The following is a 20,191-nucleotide window of genomic DNA, read 5'->3' as shown; positions in this document are numbered from 1 at the left end:
GGCTACGGTCCCGCACATCGTTAGGCCGTCTTCCGCTCACGCCCCAACATCGTGCAGCCCGCCTCCAGTCGTGTCGTGACAGGCGTGAATGGAGGGACGAATGGAGACGTGTCGTCTTCAACGATGAGAGTCGCTTCTGCCTTGGTGCCAATGATGGTCGTATGCGTGTTTCGCGCCGTGCAGGTGAGCGCCACAATCAGGACTGCATACGACCGAGGCACACAGGGCCAACACCCGGCATCATGGTGTGGGGAGCGATCTCCTACACTGGCCGTACACCTCTGGTGATCGTCTAGGGGACACTGAATAGTGCACTGTACATCCAAACCGTCATCGAACCCATCGTTCTACCATTCCTAGACCGGCAAGGGAACTTGCTGTTCCAACAGGACAATGCACGTCCGCATGTATCCCGTGCCACCCAACGTGCTCTAGAAGGTGTAAGTCAACTACCCTGGCCAGCAAGATCTCCGGATCTGTCCCCCATTGAGCATGTTTGAGACTGGATGAAGCGTCGTCTCACGCGGTCTGCACGTCCAGCACGAACGCTGGTCCAACTGAGGCGCCAGGTGGAAATGGCATGGCAAGCCGTTCCACAGGACTACATCCAGCATCTCTACGATCGTCTCCATGGGAGAATAGCAGCCTGCATTGCTGCGAAAGGTGGATATACACTGTACTAGTGCCGACATTGTGCATGCTCTGTTGCCTGTGTCTATGTGCCTGTGGTTCTGTCAGTGTGATCATGTGATGCATCTGACCCCAGGAATGTGTCAATAAAGTTTCCCCTTCCTGGGACAATGAATTCACGGTGTTCTTATTTCAATTTCCAGGAGTGTATTTATAACTTGTGTGACCTCGTTTATGTTTTTTTACCATTACAAAGTACTATACTTCGTAAATGTATACATGTGGCTTAGAAAACAGTGTATACTACAGTATTATACCGCAGAATGAAACTGACAAATAAAAACAAATATGTATCGACTAAGAATCGAGCCCTCGACCTCCTTCAGGCTAACCCGTAAAGCTATCCACTACACCAACTGCACTACACTACTGGTACATTTCACAGAGATTGTAACCGTACATGTTATTACAGTGTTGCCAGATTGCCAATCTTTGACGTCCATACACTGCCGGAAATACGAGCATGACGAAATTAATTTTCTTGGTTTTGTCATTTAGGTCGCTTATGTTTTCTAATCTTGTGTTGTTTAAATATGTGTAGCGATTTTGTAGAGAAATGGGCACGTTCCTAGCTAAATGACAAGTAAAGCTATTCTGAAATTTATGCTGTCTGTTCGACAAAGCATGCTTGTAAATTATTTGGAAACTGCTGAGTGGACATTCTCTGTGTTTGTTTTATCTCATTCTTCCTACTTGGCTTTGTGAGAGGATTGATTTGATGTATTTTAATAACTTTCGTGCATGTCCTTTGAATATTATGCACAGTTTTTAGTCTTGTTATTTGGTTTTCTGTAATGAAATTCAGTGTATACTTCCTGGTATAGTCCCTTTCATACATGTTGTCCCCTTGTCTGCTTTAGTGAACATTAGTAATTCATGGGTATTCAGCTAGTTGTTTATCACTTTGCTGTTTTCTCCTCTGTGGGTATCTTGTTAAATATAATATTTGATATGAGCTGGATGGGCAGCACTGCTATACTTGTGTATTTGTTCTAGAACTCTGAGGAAAATGCTTACCTTGACAATGAATTCATCTTATGAGATTTTTAAGCTCTATCTCCGTGCATGGAGAGAAATAGTAATAATGAAATTTAGAGGGTACATTTTTCTCCAGAAGTGCAATTATCGTTTTGTTTAATATCCAAACATATTTCACAATGCTTGTGTCACTTTCAGCTGGTTTTTCTCCATTAATTGTTCTTGAAATACATACATAAAGATTTTATGAAAGTTAGGAACGTGGTGCATGATGTTGTTGTTGTTGTTTAATTGTCTTATTTTCCTTACCTTTTGTACAAAAAACTTTTAAAAATTATATACTGTGGAAAAGTGATAGCCTATGCTCAGACAAGAAAATTTCTCAATCATTTTGAAAATAATGACAGGATAAAATTATTTCATGTTTAAACTCCTCTGGGATCAACCACTAGTAGCTTACTGGCCGATATTTACCTTTATCAACTTGAAAACAAAACACTGAAAAAATAATGAAAACTAAACCAGACTAAGTAACATATTTGTACTGCAATGTTAATGACATAATTTAATTAGTAATCACATAACTAGAAATACTGTTACACATATATCAGAGATAGAAATATTGCCCATCCAAATATGCCCTTCACACTTTATGCTGATGGAGACAAAAAACACATGTCCTAGACCTTATATTAGTAAACAAAAACCACAAACACCAGTTCTCAATATACACAAAACCTAAATCAACTAATATAAGAACACACAACAGATCAAATCAACCCATGCACCCACAAACTGGCCATCCCATGATACCCTTTAGACAAAGTGAACAAAATTCCAACGAATAAAGATAGCTACAAATAAGAACTACACTTAATCTGCTTAATCTGACAGCTTTTGATGCAGAGAATGGTTACAAAATAAGGTGGAAAAATTAAGCCAAAACTAAACACAACTAAAGCACACAAAATGAAGGAACCACTAAAAGCAATAAAACGTGGCACTCTATGACATTTATGAAATGACAGAGTATGAAACATTATAAGGCAACAGGGAGTACATCTAACATACAGAACAAACAATACACTGCAAAAAGGTTTAAAACGGCAAACACAACCATAGATAAATTCAACAAAATAGAGTTATACCATTTAATCTGGAAATGTAACTCGATATATACTGAGCAGACATGTAGAGATTTCTGAACAAGATACTTGGAATATTTAAAAGCAATGAAAATAGGCACCACACTTTCCACATTTGGAGGTCACCTCATACAAACAACCACCTCCCTCGGCACGCAGGTTCAGAGATCGACATCTTAAAACACAGTAATCATCTGTACCTCAAACTAACTACAGAAAAAAGACCAAATGTAAGAAGCAATCACAAAGGGCAAAAAAGTAAGCAATTATCAAACATTACTCTGCAGTAAAACAGTATTTAATACTCTAAGAAACCTGTCAAAGAACGCATAATAAAACATGCACACACATGTGAAAGTGCATGCCCTAACACTCACACAAATACAGATAACCAAAATGAAAGCACATCAGAATGAATTCAGATTTGATGGCCACCAATCGGAAACGAAACAGTGAGGAAATCACTGTCAAGAGGGCATCAGGAACCTAAACCGTAGCGTGATACTTCTGTCTAAGACACAGTTACATAACAGGACCCGGGATATTCATCAGTGAGAAGGAGGGAGTGCAAGTAAAGGTTCGTAATTTACGCAACATGATCTATAAAGGAAGCCAACACTAAACAGGTCTCTAGACCGAAACCTCAGAACATTTTTATCGATTTCTACTGGTCATTTTAATTATGAAACCAGCAACGAAAATAGTTCGACAGGCGAGTAGCAACCAGATACAGCTCTGTACAAGTCAAATGCAGCAATGGTAAGCCTTAACAAAGGCTAATGACTGGATTTTACGGGAATGCAAAAATTTTACAGGTTGTATTGTAAACTAAGATTTAGTTCAGACGTTCCTCTAACATTCTGCAGATGACAGGGCATATTAATTTATAAAATGTAAAAAAATAAAGTGCTGCTACATCACTGTGACTATTATGGACTGAAACTCGGAGAGATATGTGTCATTTTCCTACATCACTTGTAATTTTCGCGCAGCCGTCATGTGAAACCTTGACATACCCTAGTTCTGCACTAATAAATGGGAATCAGTAATTAATGAGTATCCTCCATCCCCTCTCCGTGAATCATGGACCTCGGTGAATTGGGTATCCTGTGTGGCTGAACGATGCAGATGGCTGTGCCATAAGGGCTACCTCAGTGGACTGAGGAGGGGGGGGGGGGCGGGGTTTCTGTGCAAGTGCCAAACTAATTTAGCAGTGGCAACAGCCTGGATGGCTAATATACCCTAGCAACGTTTCTTCTTCTCTGCTGTGCCTGCAGCTTACACAAGGTCATAATATGACATTTGTTTTGTACTTCTGACAAAAATTTGCAGGTATTTTTGTCAAAAGCATGAAGAAGAGGCCATTGTAATTTTAGCCAACATGGCTTTACTGTTTTTGTACCGCAAAAAGCTGAATGTGAAGTGACACTAAGCCAGTTTCTTTTCGAGAGCATGCACCTCTACTGTATTACGTAATGATGATGGTATCTTCTTGGATGATATGTTTCGGAGGTGAAATAATCCTTCACTTGAGTATCAGGACAAAGATAACCCTGGAAGATATTGTCATCGGCAAAAACAAAACTACCGTTCCTAATAGGGAGAAATTCGAAATAGTAGGCATCCATAGAATGGAGAGTAAGGAATCTAAAGTATGCTACATCGGTAAAACTGGCAAGAACTTTAAAACGAACTACGTACAGAGAACTTACGGAAAGAGGAAGAAAACATGTCGCAGACAAATCTATCTTACATGCTGTTTACGCAGAGGAAGGCAGAGTTTCAATACGGATAACATTCTGGCAGAACTACATAAGATGGAAATACTTGCTCACAGGAGCTGAATACCTGAGAAATATAGAATACTTCGACGCCTTCCTAAGAATTTTCGATGGATTACGGTGTGAATAAGTCTGACTGTGGAACCAGCTGCTTCTGATCATATGTGATTGTCTACGTAATCCTCCCTGTTTGGCTCGTACATAGCAAACCAAGCCTTGCTCAGCACTTTCCTGGCATCTGGTAAACATCTTACTAGTGTGTAGAGATGCACTGACTTCTTGGCGAGTTACTTGCCGTCAGTGGCTTACTCTGCTTGACATTTCTTCTGAAATATCCTCCAATGCGTCGTCTACTGTATTTAACTCCCTCAGAAAATCAAGTACTATTTTACAAATTCTGTTGCCTGCTGTTGTTACCTTCAGACATGTAGTACAGTGCGTCTTACTATGTTACATTTTAGGTTTATGATAACAGGTTTGTCCACACATTGCTGTAGCGTTTTTACCCACACTGTTCTCTTTTATTCTTTCATGGCACTTATTGCCGGCTAATTAATCACCGACTCTCCAAATGGCTGGATCTGAGCACTATGGGACTTAACATCTGAGGTCATCAGTCCCATAGAGGTTATAACTACTTAAACCTAACTAACCTAAGGACATCACACACACCCATGCCGGAGGCAGTATTAGAACCTGCGACCATAGTGGTCGCGCGGTACCAGACTGAAGCGCTTAATCACCGACTCTCCATATCTTGCACTTGTTCGCCTTGCTCCTGAATAGATTCAGGAAAATTTAGATGTAGATTGATGCAATACCTATTTTGTGTGTCTCGTAATGTAATAGCAAATTGCTATGTAATATTTAATCTTTTTTATGTGTAATTTACTCTATTTTCTATCCTAGTGAAGGACATTAGTGATATATTTTAAACTTTATGTGAGATATTTGACTTGTAGCTTAAGGTGATATTCTTAACATTAGGACGAGTTGCTATGCAACATTTGACATTTCATTACATTTAGTTCACTCTACAATGCACAGTTCTAATCACATTATAACATGTACTACATGAACCGCTTTTAACATCTTTTTGTCTTTGTGCAAAGCAACAATTGTGTATGGCCTTGGGTGCCGAAAGAAGCTGTATATGATATAAAAAAGCGACTCTTCGTAGGTCATGTACAAATCGCGACAAGAATAACTAATTAAAAGGCACTATGCACAGTAATTGGTGTAAGTGTGTCTTTGGAGTCTCTTTGGAATATCAAGTCTCGTGATAATTGACTATATTTTCTGTTCATTTACTAGTGGGTGTACTATTGTCCAAACCCCTGCCGATGCTCTCCAGTCGCCTGCCTCTCACAGTTACATATTATTGTCAGTCCACACAGCGTCTAATTTTATCGGCTATGAAAGGAATTATGGCCACACCAGTACTTAACTGATAAGCCAGAATATTATGACCACTCCCCAACGCGACGCTGAATGCGTGCATGTGAAGCAGTGGCGAAAGTATGTAAGCGCTGAAGACAAAGCCGAGGGACTACCCTAGCGAAGGTTTGGGCTGGAAATGAGAAATACATTGAGATAAGCGACTTTGACTAAGGACAGATTATTACAGTACTGGCCATTAAAATTGCTACTCCAAGGAGAAATGCAGTTGATAAACGGGTATTCATTGGACAAATATATTATACTAGAAATGACATGTAATAACGTTTCCACGCAATTTGGCTGCATAGATCCTGAGAAATCAGTACCCAGAACAACCACCTCTGGCCGTAATAACGGCCTTGATACGCCTGGGCATTGAGTCAAACAGAGCTTGGATGACGTGAACAGGTACAGTTGCCTATGCAGCTTCAGCACGATACCACAGTTCATCAAGAGTAATGACTGGCGTATTGTGACGAGCCAGTTGCTCGGCCACCATTGACTAGACGTTTCCAATTGGTCAGAGATCTGGAGAATGTGCTGGCCAGGGCAGCAGTCGAACATTTTCTGTATCCAGAAAGGCCCGTACAGGACCTGCAACATGCGATCGTGCATTATCCTGCTGAAATGTATGGTTTCGTAGGGATCGAATGAAGGGTAGAGCCACGGGTCGTAACACATCTGAAATATAACGTCCACTGTTCAAAGTGCGTCAATGCGAACAAGAGGTGACCGAGACGTGTAACCATTGGCACCCCACACCATCAAGCCGGGTGATACGCCAGTATGGCGATGACGAATACACGCTTCCAATTTGCGCGATGTCGCCAAACACGGATGCACCCAGGTACGTTGTTGAGTACACCATCGGAGGCGCTCCTGTCTGTGATGCAGCGTCAAGGGTAACCGCAACCATAGTCTCCAAGCTGATAGTCCATGTTGTTGCAAACGACGTCGAACTGTTCATGCAAATGGTTGTTGTCTTGCAAACGTCCCCATCTGTTGACTCAGGGATCGAGACGTGGCTGCACGATCCGTTACAGCCATGCAGATAAGATGCCTGTCATCTCGACTGCTAGTGATACGAGGCCGTTGGGATCCAGCACGGCGTTCCGTATTACCCTTCTGAACCCACCGATTCCAAATTCTGCTAACAGTCATTGGATCTCGACCAACGCGGGCAGCAAGGTCGCGATACGATAAACCACAATCGCGATAGGCTGTCGGAAATGTGATGGTACGCATTTCTCCTCCTTACACGTAGCATTACAACAACGTTTCACCAGGCAAAACCGGTCAAATGCTGTTTGTGTATGAGAAATCGGTTGGAAACTTTCCTCATGTCAGCACGTTGTGGGTGTCGCCACCGATGCCAACCTTATGTGAATGCTCTGAAAAGCTAATCATTTGGATGCCACAGCATCTTCTTCCTGTCGGTTAAATTTCGCGTCTGTAGCACGTCATCTTCGTGGTGTAGCAATTTTAATGGCCAGTAGTGTATTAAGCGGACCCTGTGGACCAGTATCTCGATAACGGGGCAGCTGGTCGAATCTATGGAAAGAGTTAGGAGACCAGTGAAACTACCACTATGCGCCGAATGGTTGGACGTCCACGACTCTTCACAAAAAGTGGGGTTCGGAGGCTTGTCTGCTCTGTAAAGATGGTGGTCTCTCGCATCTCTGCCGAATGATCACAATGATGGTACGCAGACAAGTGTTTCGAACACACCACTCATTGTACATTGTTGAACGTGGAGCAGCAGACAACCCCTATGCGTTCACATGTTGACCCAACGAGATCTTCAGTTACGATTGCAGTGGGCACCGAACCATTGAGATACGACCGTTGATCAGTAGGAATGTGTCGGCTCTTCGGGATAATCACATTTTTGCAAAACTAGGTCGATGGTGATGATGATATTCGGTTCGTGGGGCGCTCAACTGCGCAGTCATCAGCGTACAAAGTCCTAATTCTTTCACAGTCCAATTTTTTTTCACAATCCAATCTAGCCAGTTATGAGGATGAAATAATGAGGACACCCCAAACACCCAGCCCTCTGTCAGAGAAAATCCCCAATCCGACCGGGAATCGAACCGATGACCCCGTGATCCAGAGGCAGCAATGCTAGCCACTAGACCACGAGCTGTGGACAAACTAGGACGATGGTCTCTCCATAAACGCACTCATTGAGATGACTGGCGGCTCGAAAAGTGCAGCGCCCCACGGACGCAGGCTGGTGGGAGCAGTATGATGATGTTGTTGTTGTTGTTGTTGTTGTTGTTGTTGTCTTCAGTCCTGAGACTGATTTGATGCAGCTCTCCATGCTACTCTATCCTGTGCAAGCTTCTTCATCTCCCAGTACCTACTGCAACCTACATCCTTCTGAATCTGCTTAGTGTAGTCATCTCTTGGTCTCCCTCTACGATTTTTACCCTCCACGCTGCCCTCCAATACTAAATTGGTGATCCCTTGATGCCTCAGAACATGTCCTACCAACCGATCCCTTCTTCTGGTCAAGTTGTGCCACAAACTTCTCTTCTCCCCAATCCGATTCAATACTTCCTCATTAGTTATGTGATCTACCCATCTAATCTTCAGCATTCTTCTGTAGCACCACATTTCGAAAGCTTCTATTCTCTTCTTGTCCAAACTATTATCGGAGACATTCTCCTGCACTTACATGGGACCTGTGGTAGTAACCAAAGATACACCATATGTATTCCTTCACGCTTGATGTCTTCCAGCCAGAACCGTGCTACAGTAGTTTGAGGTTCATTTTAGTGAACTCACGTTGATGTCTCGACGACCAAATTCACCTGGTGTTAATCCTTTGAAACCCACCTGTGCCGCTATATGGAGCCATCCGCGAGTACGCAAATCAGCGTCCCATTATTTGCGCCACTTACGTGACCTGTGCGTAGACATTTAATGTCACATACCTCCACAAACCTTCCAACAGACTGTCGGATCCCTGATATTCTGAACTGATGATTTATTTCGTTCCGAAGACGCTCAAACAAGCTATTAAACAGATGCTCATAATGTTTTGGCTTATCAATGTATTTTGTACATTCCTCAGAAGCCCACATTTACTCCTCGCATCTGGAAGCTGAATCAAATATTTATTTTTCAGACTTTTACATTGGGCAGTAAACACTGTAAGGTAAATGGAAAAGGAAGTTTCATATTTCTTAGCGTTACAATGATTGTACAACTCTGGGGTCAAATATCGTGCAAACAGAATTAGGCATTTACTTTCGGTAAATACTGAGCTATAAATAATTATCTAGTAATTAAATGACAATATAGTTTTAGTTATTTTTTGTTTGTAATTAGTAGGATCACTCCAAAAGAAACGCACACTATTTTTGTAAAGATACAGTTTTCATTATGTCTGAAAGTTTTACAGTGTGTAGATACATCCTTCCCGCTTGTTTTCAAACTTAGTTCAACCTGTTTCCGTGAGTGGCGCCGTCATAGCATGTCTTCAAGATGGCTGCTACACTTGACGTTTGTCAGAAGCAACGTGCTGTCATAGAATCCACAAGAGATTGAAAAAGGTGTGTGGAGGTGCTGCTGTTGATCGCAGTACAGTTAGTCGATGGGCTAGCAGGTTACATGATGAAAGCGGGCACGGAAATATTGAAGTATGTCCTCGCAGCGGCAGACCTCGTACTGCACACTCTCCAGACAATGTGCACAGAGTTAAGGAATTGGTGACTCCTGAGAGACGCATCACAGTGAACGAATTGTCACGCTACGTTGGGATAGGGGAAGGAAGTGTTTGCAGAATACTGAAAGAGTTGACTTTCAAAAAAGGTTTGTGCCATGTGGGTTCTCAGGATGTTGACAGTGGCTCACAAACAAACAAGAAAAACTGTATGCAGCAAACTTTCGGAACACTACGAGAATCGTGGAGCTGAATTTCTTGGAAGAATTGTGATAGGTAATGAATCATGGCTCCATCATTTTTCGCCAGAGACGAAGAGGCAATCAATGGAGTGGCATCATCCAAATGCACCCAAGAAAAATAAAATTCAGAACCACACCTTCTGCTGGAAAAGTTTTGGCTGCGGTGTTTTTCGATTCCGAAAGACTCTTGCTTGTGGACATCATGCCAAGCGGAGCCACCGTAAATTCTGATGCATATGTGACGACACTGAAGAAAATTGAAGCTCGACTGAGTCGTGTTCGACCACATCGGCAAAAGCAGGATGTTTTGCTGTTGCACGACAATGCACGGCCACATGTCAGTCAAAAAACTATGGAAGCGATCACAAAACACGGATGGACAGCACTGAAACACCCGGCTTACAGTCCTGAGCTGGCTCCATGTGACTACTATCTCTTTGGGAAACTGAAAGACTCTCTTCGTGGAACAAGGTTTCAAGATGATGACTCCCTTTTGGACGCTGCCAAACAGTGGCTCTAACAGTTTGGTCCAGAATTTTACCGTGCGGGTATACAGGTGCTGGTTCCAAGATGGGGTAAGGAAGTTGAGAGAGATGGAAATTATGTGGAGAAATGCAAATATTATTCCTACAAGATGTATCTACACCCTGTAAAACTTTCAAACATGTAGAATAAAAGATGTATTTTTTTTTAAAAAAAAGTGTGCATTTCTTTTGGAGTGACCCTCGTAGTTATTCACTCCAAATAACACGTCGGCTGAAGCTAAAGGTCCTTCTTTTTACACAATAACTAGCTCATAAAGATCCATTGCTTGTTTATTTTCTGCAAATTCTGTTCTTGAATTTCTCTTCATGATCAATTTCGAAAGTTCATTGCTTTTAAGACAACTATTTCCCTAAACTACTTTCAAAGTTCATATCCTTTAGGACAACCATATACATAAAAGACTCACAACAATTAATAGCCTTCAAGTTTAATTAACACATTGTCACTTCGATGGAGATTTCATTACTCTGCGTGATTCTTTCATTGATAAGCTATAGTTCACCAGATTTCGTACAAAAGTGATATCATTTTGACGTCATACTCTCTATCGAAGAAAAGAGCGCTCTTTCGACTTTCGTGTGTGTTTGGTTCACAATATGTGAGTATTAAGATCAAAAATAATAAAATGTTCCTCAAGAAGAGAGCACTGGAGGTTATGTTTCTTCTTTGCTGCGGTGTACGCTAACCTCGAAATTACTTTGTTTGTGGACTGGGCTATTAAAAACAGAGAGATTAGAGTGTTGACAACAGTTAACACCGAAACTTACTGAAAAAGTTGTGCTAAACTTGAAGTTACTTTGTTTGTGGACTGGGCTGTTGATGACAGAGAGATTTAGGTGTTGACAACAGTTAACACGGAAACTTACTGAAAAAGTACTCATTATACGCTTTCTTAACACATAAATGGCCGCGCGGGATTAGACGAGCGGTCTAACGCGCTGCAGTCATAGTCTCTGCAGCTGGTCCCGGCGGAGGCTCGAGTCCGCCCTAGGGCATGGGTGTGTGCGTTTGTCCTTAGGATAATTTAGGTTAAGTAGTGTGTAAGCTTAGGGACTGATGACCTTAGCAGTTAAGTCCCATAAGATTTCACACACATTTGAACATTTAGGTTGAAGCCAGCCAGCATTGAGTCCGATAACGTTTATATTAAACAAGATAAATTTATTTTTAGAGAATCTACACTCCTGGAAATTGAAATAAGAACACTGTGAATTCATTGTCCCAGGAAGGGGAAACTTTATTGGCACATTCCTGGGGTCAGATACATCACATGATCACACTGACAGAACCACAGGCACATACACACAGGCAACAGAGCATGCACAATGTCGGCACTAGCACAGTGTATATCCACCTTTTGCAGCAATGCAGGCTGCTATTCTCCCATGGAGACGATCGTAGAGATGCTGGATGTAGTCCTGTGGAATGGCTTGCCATGCCATTTCCACCTGGCGCCTCAGTTGGACCAGCGTTCGTGCTGGACGTGCAGACCGCGTGAGACGTCGCTTCATCCAGTGCCAAACATGCTCAATGGGGGACACATCCGGAGGTCTTGCTGGCCAGGGTAGTTGACTTACACCTTCTAGAGCACGTTGGGTGGCACGAGATACATGCGGACGTGCATTGTCCTGTTGGAACAGCAAGTTCCCTTGCTGGTCTAGGAATTGTAGAACGATGGGTTAGATGACGGTGTGGATGTACCGTGCACTATTCAGTGTCCCCTCGACGATCACCAGAGGTGTACGGCCAGTGTAGGAGATCGCTCCCCACACCATGATGCCGGGTGTTGGCCCAGTGTGCCTCGGTCGTATGCAATCCTGATTGTGGCGCTCACCTGGACGGCGCCAAACACGCATACGACCATCATTGGCACCAAGGCAGAAACGACTCTCATCGCTGAAGACGACACGTCTCCATTCGTCCCTCCATTCACGCCTGTCGCGATACCACTGAAGGCGGACAGCACGATGTTGGGGCGTGAGCGTAAGACGGCCTAACGATGTGCAGGACCGTAGCCCAGCTTCATGGAGACGGTTGCGAATGGTCCTCGCCGATACCCCAGGAGCAACAGTGTCCCTAATTTGCTGGGAAGTGGCGGTGCGGTCCCCTACGGCACTGCGTAGGATCCTACGGTCTTGCCGTGCATCCGTGCGTCGCTGCGGTCCGGTCCCAGGTCGACGGGCACGTGCACCTTCCGCCGACCACTGGCGACAACATCGATGTACTGTGGAGACCTCACGCCCCACGTGTTGCTCAATTCGGCGGTACGTCCACCCGGCCTCCCGCACGCCCACTATACGCCCTCGCTCAAAGTCCGTCAACTGCACATACGGTTCACGACCACGCTGTCGCGGTATGCTACCAGTGTTAAAGACTGCGATGGAGCTCCGTATGCCACGGCAAACTGGCTGACACTGACGGCAGCGGTGCACAGATGCTGCGCAGCTAGCGCCATTCGACGGCCAACACCGCGCTTCCTGGTGTGTCCGCTGTGCCGTGTGTGTGATCATTGCTTGTACAGCCCTCTCGCAGTGTCCGGAGCAAGTATGGTGGATCTGACACACCGGTGTCAATGTGTTTTTTTTTTCCATTTCCAGGAGTGTAGTTTCAGGAGTTGGTCTGTACTTATAAAAGGTAATTAGTCATTCTAGGAGACGAATTGAAGCATCAACTTGTTTATCTTGCGTCCAATGAATAAATGCTGTTTCAAAACGGCAACACTTTAAGGATTTCTCGAAGGCGCGTCGCTACTGGTAAAATTTTCTGTAGTTAAATCACCGGAAACGTAATATTGGTAGTTGAAGATGTACTTCCGTTACAGACCTTTGTTTGGAAGAGAAGTAACTTTAGCTTGTAAACTGTCATATAACCATAAAGATGGCTGAGACTAAGTCGCCTTTTCATTCCAATGCATATGTGTCAATCCTTTCTATGCTTTCTATTCCCACTGGTAGTTTGTTTTACCACGTGATCAACGTGATTTTAGTATTTAATCACATTTGCATGTTATTTGCTTAATTTGTTAATTATGTACTATGACAATTCACTCTTGAGAGAGAGAGAGAGAAATAGAGAGAGAGAGAGAGAGAGAGAGAGAGTTCTTTCATGTACAGAACGTGCTCATGCAGGGTGGTGCAAATAGAAATAGGGCAGACTAGTTGATACGATTGGACGTGATTGTATGCGTATAGCCACACCACGTGACGCACATAGTACGTGTACCCCCACCAGCTCTTCCACGCCGGTCCAGAGCGTAGTGGGCGCTGTGTCCGTGTGAATGAAGCTGTTCAAAGGAAACTACGGTACTCACAGTAGAGTAGCGGGTGTTCACTGTGCAAAGTTACGTGACGACAGACGCGCGGAAACAATGCGGTCAGGTGTCTGCTGACAACTTTAGTGGTGACAAAAGTGCCAGCTAAGAGTGCCTGGCAACGTTTAGTCCCAAAATGGCGTCAGACAGGGTCTGTTTGGAACCCGACTGCACACCAGAAAATGTGGATGCAGTTCACCTGAAAATGCTTCAGAGTCCTACCGAATCAACTCGAGAGGCCACCAGTCGGCTTGCAGCCCTGCCTGGCCACCCAGATCACCTGCTCTGTCAGTAAGCGATTTCTTTGTGTAGTAGTTTTATTCATCCGTAATCTCTATTTACAAGGATATAGGACATGTCAAAGTATTTACAAGTTTAGACCAATTTAACATAAGCTAATTGGTATATACGTATTGTTGTGTTGGCTGGAGAGCCAACACCGTGTTACTGGCGGAGGCCGAAATGCACGCGTTTTAGCTCACGCAGGCTGTCGTGAGGAGGGAAGAACTACACTGACGTGAGGTCTGGAACATGACAAGGAATTAGAATGCAGAAAGCGGACATAGCTAGTCTGGTACTTAACTTTAATCCATTAATGATGAACGTCGCTCATGACGGTACATGATTCACAATATTATCTGTTCAGAATACATTCTGGAAGTAACTGAATAGGGCGCCTTGCTAGGTCGTAGCAAATGACGTAGCTGAAGGCTATGCTAAACTGTCGTCTCGGCAAATGAAGGCGTATGTAGACAGTGAACCATCGCTAGCAAAGTCGGCTGTACAACTGGGACGAGTGCTAGGAAGTCTCTCTAGACCTGCCGTGTGGCGGCGCTCGGTCTGCAATCACTGATAGTGCCGACACGCGGGTCCGACGTATACTACCGGACCGCGTCCGATTTAAAGGCTACCACCTAGCAAGTGTGGTGTCTGGCGGTGACACCACACATATATTTACAGACTTCGAGTAAGAGACAGTCATTAGATTTACTCCTGGTATGTAATACTATTTTTACAAATAACTTATTAAATAATGTAATGCCACACTGTTCACTCATATCTCACTTCCAGTCACAGCACGCACTACACACACATTGTTTCATAACACTTCACTCACTACACACACACACACACACTCACACACACACACACACACACACACACACACACACACACACACACACACTGGTGATCTCTGGGCGATTTTCTGTACCACTACTTCCCATTTTCTATCCTGAAAAACTAAGTCAGCAGCCATCCATAATGAGTGAGCTGTCGAGCTCAGAAAGAGGAATAGGTGTTTGTATTTTGCTGTGTATAGCTTGGTGGTAAGTATTTCTAGAAAGGAAAAAAGAAGAGGAAAAACGTAAAGTGAAGGTGTTGTGTTGAATGTTGGAGGTTTCATATCATTATTATTATTTATTAGTATTATATTTTTTATCAAACCCCTACTCTGTTTTCTCTAAGCAATCCTTCAATGTATAAAATGTATTGCATATCAGGTACTTTTTAGCTGCCTTTTTAAAGAAGTCTATTTTTGCAATTTCTTTAATCTCTTTTGGTAATTTATTGTGCAGTTTTATTCCTTGGTAGAAAATGCTGTTTTGAGTTTTATGCTTATTTTTTCTTGGTAAATGTAAGTTGAGTCTATCTCTTGTTGCATTGTCGTGGACAGAGCTTTTTGGGCAGTAACTACCAATGTTATTTTTGATGTGTACTACTGACTGGTAAATGTATTCACACGGAGCAGTTAAAATCCCCAGTGTTCTGAGCAGATCTTTACAATGAGCTCGACTAGTATTTTTGGTTGTTATTCTTATGGCTCTTTTCTGGAGTTGAAAATTGTGTTCATATTTTGTGCGTTTGTTCCCCAAGAAAGAATGCCGTAGCTAAGAATTGAGTGTACATATGAATAGTATGTATCTAAAAGACACTACATGCCACACACTGATGATAGGATTCTATGGGTATAACATGCCGATGACATTCTGTCTGCAAGTGCCTTTGTGTGTTCACACAACTTCAACTGAGAATCAATATTCATTCCTAGAAATTTTGCATTTGTTATACAGTCTATTGAGGTGCCATCTACATTTAATTTAATATTGTCATTTTTCCTCTTCGAACTGAAATTCATGGCATTAGTTTTTCTTTATGTTCAATGCTACTTTATTGCTAACGGACCAATCATAAACTTCCTTGAGAGTTTCATTTGCTTTCTCGGCAAGGAGTTCTCTTGTTTTCTCAGTGACTATAATATTGCTGTCATCAGCGAAGAGAATTTTTTACCCACGAGTAACAGTACTGGGAAAGTAGTGTGTGTGGAGCCCTAAAGTCTAAGGTGTATCGCAACGGCCATGACAGTTTTCAAGGACTCCAGCAAAACATTTCAAATGAGGCCTCAGCAATTGCAGCGCTCCAGCATCGATCTGCCTTCAGCTTGCTGACCAGAGCACAAAAGTGCCAAGAGATGAATGGTGGTCACTTTCAACATCCGCAGTAGTCAGATTAGTACTGTATTTCCTTTCCTCTGTTGTACTACTTTGTACCCTGGAACTGTTCTCAAGGCCACTTTTATTTGCCGAAGCCCATATTAAATTAATATGAAACTGCCACATACCTGAGAAATGCAAAGGTGAACAAAAATTAGGATGTGGCAGGGCACGAAGCAATTACATAACTACATTCCACTTTATTACACCACGCTTTTAATCACCACACCAAAATAAATTAGCAAAACATTGATCTCTTACATTTTAAGAAGATATTAACCTCTGATACGTCATTAAATGACGTTTAATTATAATTAATCGTACCAACAACGACGAGATTTTTATGAATCTTCATTGTGCCGTTGGTTTGAAACTGTAGTCTTCGATAGCTGTTGTGACGTCAAAATGAGGTCACGTTTGCGCGAAGTATCGTGAACTGTAGGTTACCCTTCCTTCATACGGTGAACATATCGTCTCTGTACCTGAGCTGTATTCTGTCGGCAAAAATTGGAATTGTTAAAGTCTGTTTCCTCTCGGCATACACAGATGTCGCCTCAGCTCACGTAATTAAAACATGCAACATCGGAAACAAACAAAAAATAAGAGAAACCTAAAAGATGGTTTAGAGACACACACCTTGTGATGATTTAGTTTCATACTAATTGCACTTCCTTTACAGTGTTACTAAGACGGTAAAGAGCAAGAGGAAAGGGAAGAAAAAAGAGACAGTATGAGTATCAGGTCAAAGTGACCTGACAGACAGACAGCGGTACTTAGGCGACTGTTATGCAAGTATAATCCAATATTCATGACTTAGTGGTAGTAGTACTTCGTAATCAGGCTTTCACGGAATAGTTGGCTTCTATCCTCTGGCATCTGCCGCTGTTATTCTGATAGCCACCTGTATTACCATCACACAGTATTGCTGATTCGTTCAGTGTCTTTAGTTAGTTACTGCATTTCACATTTAGAGACTCCAAATCTAACACACTGTCAGTCTGATTTGTAACAATTTCTCCTCTAGCTTGCATCAAGACAGTGTCGCTACCTCTTAAAGCCGACGTCAATAAAACCTACGTGGGACAACGTCCTCTCATCAGTGGCTGGGGACGGATCTCTAACAGTAAGTGTACCGACAGAGTTCACTTTGCGACACGTTTCTACAATAGATGCAGTACAGAATTAAATTCATTTCAGTCGTTTTGGAAACTCTCCTGTTTCTTGCCAGAGTGTGTATTGCACATGCTAGAAAATGTACAATTTCTTGGGCATTTCTGACTCGCTTCCATGACGAAAGATAGATGACAGTAGCCAGTAATGACTATCTGCACATTCATAAAAACATTCACGTTTCGATCAATACCGTTACCCAGTGCTGAATGTTCTCAAGTTCATCTCTCGTGGAATTAGAACGTTGCTGGGTGTAATCACCATGGGCCGTCAACTAAAAACGAGCCAGATGGGAAAAATGTAAATAAACCATTTATTATAGCAGAAGTAATCTCCATAGCTGTTAACACACTTATCGAACTGTGAGACAAGTTGGGTGGGTCTACATGTGGCCAAGGGACCCTCCCATCGCACAGTGGATAGGCCTTGAAAAACTGAACACAGATCATTCGACAAAACGGGAAGAAGTTGTGTGGAACTATGAAAAAAATAAGCAAAATATACAAACTGAGTAGTCCATGTGAAAGATAGGCAATATCGTGGAAGTTGTAAGCTAAGGAGCGCCGTGGTCCCGTGGTTAGCGTCAGCAGCTGTGGAATGAGAGGTCCTTGGTTCAAGTTTTACCTCAAGCTTAACTTTTTATTTTCAGACAATTATTTTGCGAAGCTGCACAGGTGCATAGAGCAGTATTGTTTACGTAATCGTGTGTCAATTATCAAAGTTCAGGCACTCACACATAATCAACTTCGCTCTCCAAAATTCCAGGACATGTTCAGATTTGCTTGGACATATGCAGGATTTGACGGTCTACACACGGAAATATTTTAAAACGTTAGAAACATATGTTTTGACAGAGCACAGGGAAAATTGTGCGATTGTGAAACTTTTGCATTAATTTGTTGCAGTTTATGTGACAAACTCTTATGTTTTCATCACTTTTTTGGGAGTGATTATCACATCCACAAGAAAACCTACATCGGGCAAGGTAGAAGAATCTTTTTACCTATTCGCCAAGTGTACAAGTTAGGTGGGTCGACAACATATTCCTGTCATGTGACGCACATGCCGTCCCCAGTGTAGTACAGAATATATCAGACGTGTTTTCCTGTGGAGGAATCGGTTGACCTATGACCTTGCGATCAAATGTTTTCGGTTCCCATTGGAGAGGCACGTCCTTTCGCACGGTTTTGAGGTGCGATCGCAAAACACAGACACTAAACTTATTACAGTGAACAGAGACGTCAATGAACGAACGGACAGATCATAACTATGCGAAAATAAAGAAAGTAAACTTTTCACTCGAAGGAAGATTTGAACTACGGATCTCTCGTTCTGCAGCTGCTCACGCTAACCACAGGACCATGGCACTCCTGTGCTCAGATTATCCTTGATGTTGCCTATCTTGCGCATGGACTACTCAGTTTGTATATTTTGCTTATTTTTTTTATAGTTCCCCACAACTTCTTCCTGTTTTCTCGATTGATCTGTGTTCAGTTTTTCAAGGCCTATCCACTGTGCCAACTTATAACTAAACCTGGGGGGGGGGGGGGGGGGGGGGAAGGGTGCGATGGGGAGGTTCCCTTGTGAGAAGGCCTTTCACATCCTCCAAACAGTTCCATGCTCCCCACGTCAGATTTCCGTATTTTTGGAGCCCTGACAAAAGACGTTCGTGGACGTCGCTTTGCGTTGCACAAATAGGAACTGTGTACAGTCGTGACTCCATAGGCACCTCTTATCAGTTTTCATCAAGGCAAAGATCGTCTTAGTGATTAAAGTTCTTCTGGGTATTATGCAGCGTCTTTGCTAAAAACTAACAACAATAATAATCTAAAACCGACGTTTCGGCCAGATTGCAACGGCCTTCCTCAGGGTTTCGCATGGGGATAGGTGCTTCTATTTATTACAGACTATCCATGTGTGACGTCACTGTTGTAAAACTTTTAATTGGCTCTCTAATATGATTGGCTAGTCATGATGTAAGGGGAGATGGAAGTAAAGAGGCTATTTGTGGATGTCCATGTCATCAACGATTGGTAGCTGTCCGCCAATCAACGTTCGGATTCTGGTCGGCAAGTTTTCCTCCTGCTGTTCTCGTTGTTGTAATCGTACATAGCGACCGTATTCTGCTACTCGTAAGCTGACATGTCTCCCTGTTTCTCCTATGTACGAGCTGCATTGAAGTTCTAAGGCCTCCGATTTTTTTTCTAATTAACTACTCACCCAAAATCGATGAAACTGGCGTTACTTCTCGACTTAATCGCTCTGCAGACGTACACATTTTTCACAACGCTGCCGTCATGATTCCATGGCATCGGCGAAGGCTTCTTTAGGAGTCTGTTTTGACCACTGGAAAATCGCCGAGACAATAGCAGCACGGCTAGTGAGTGTCTTTCATTGTTGGAAAAAGCCAAAGATCACTAGGAGCCAGGTCAGGTGAGTAGGGAGCATGAGGAATCACTTCAAAGTGGTTATCACGAAGAAACTGTTGCGTAACGTTAGCTCGATGTGCGGGTGCGTTGTCTTGGTGAAACACCACACGCGCAGCCCTTCCCGGACGTTTTTGTTGCAGTGCAGGAAGGAATTTGTTCCTCAAAACATTTTCGTAGGGTGCACCTGTTACCGTAGTGCCCTTTGGAACGCAATGGGTAAGGATTACGCCCTCGCTGTCCCAGAACATGGACACCATCATTTTTACAGCACTGGCGGTTACCCGAAATTTTTTTGGTG

The 20,191-nt window shown here is 42.9% G+C and overlaps 1 protein-coding gene across 2 annotated transcripts in view; it reads left to right on the top strand.

Annotated features, from left to right (window-relative positions):
• The window catches only part of LOC126292272 (venom protease-like), a 126,485-nt gene that overhangs the window by 49,761 nt on the left and 56,533 nt on the right, over positions 1–20,191 (top strand). The window contains exon 4 of one of the 2 annotated variants that reach the window (XM_049986176.1): positions 17,319–17,417. The exons of the other annotated variant lie outside the window; for it this stretch is intronic. Coding sequence (XP_049842133.1) covers positions 17,319–17,417 — 99 coding nt within the window. The remainder of the gene's footprint in view (positions 1–17,318; positions 17,418–20,191) is intronic. 2 annotated transcript variants of the gene reach the window in all.

Source organism: Schistocerca gregaria, chromosome 9 (genome assembly GCF_023897955.1).
Source record: "Schistocerca gregaria isolate iqSchGreg1 chromosome 9, iqSchGreg1.2, whole genome shotgun sequence".
In the NCBI taxonomy this organism is placed as follows: domain Eukaryota; kingdom Metazoa; phylum Arthropoda; class Insecta; order Orthoptera; family Acrididae; genus Schistocerca; species Schistocerca gregaria.
This window is presented reverse-complemented; position numbering and strand designations above follow the sequence as displayed.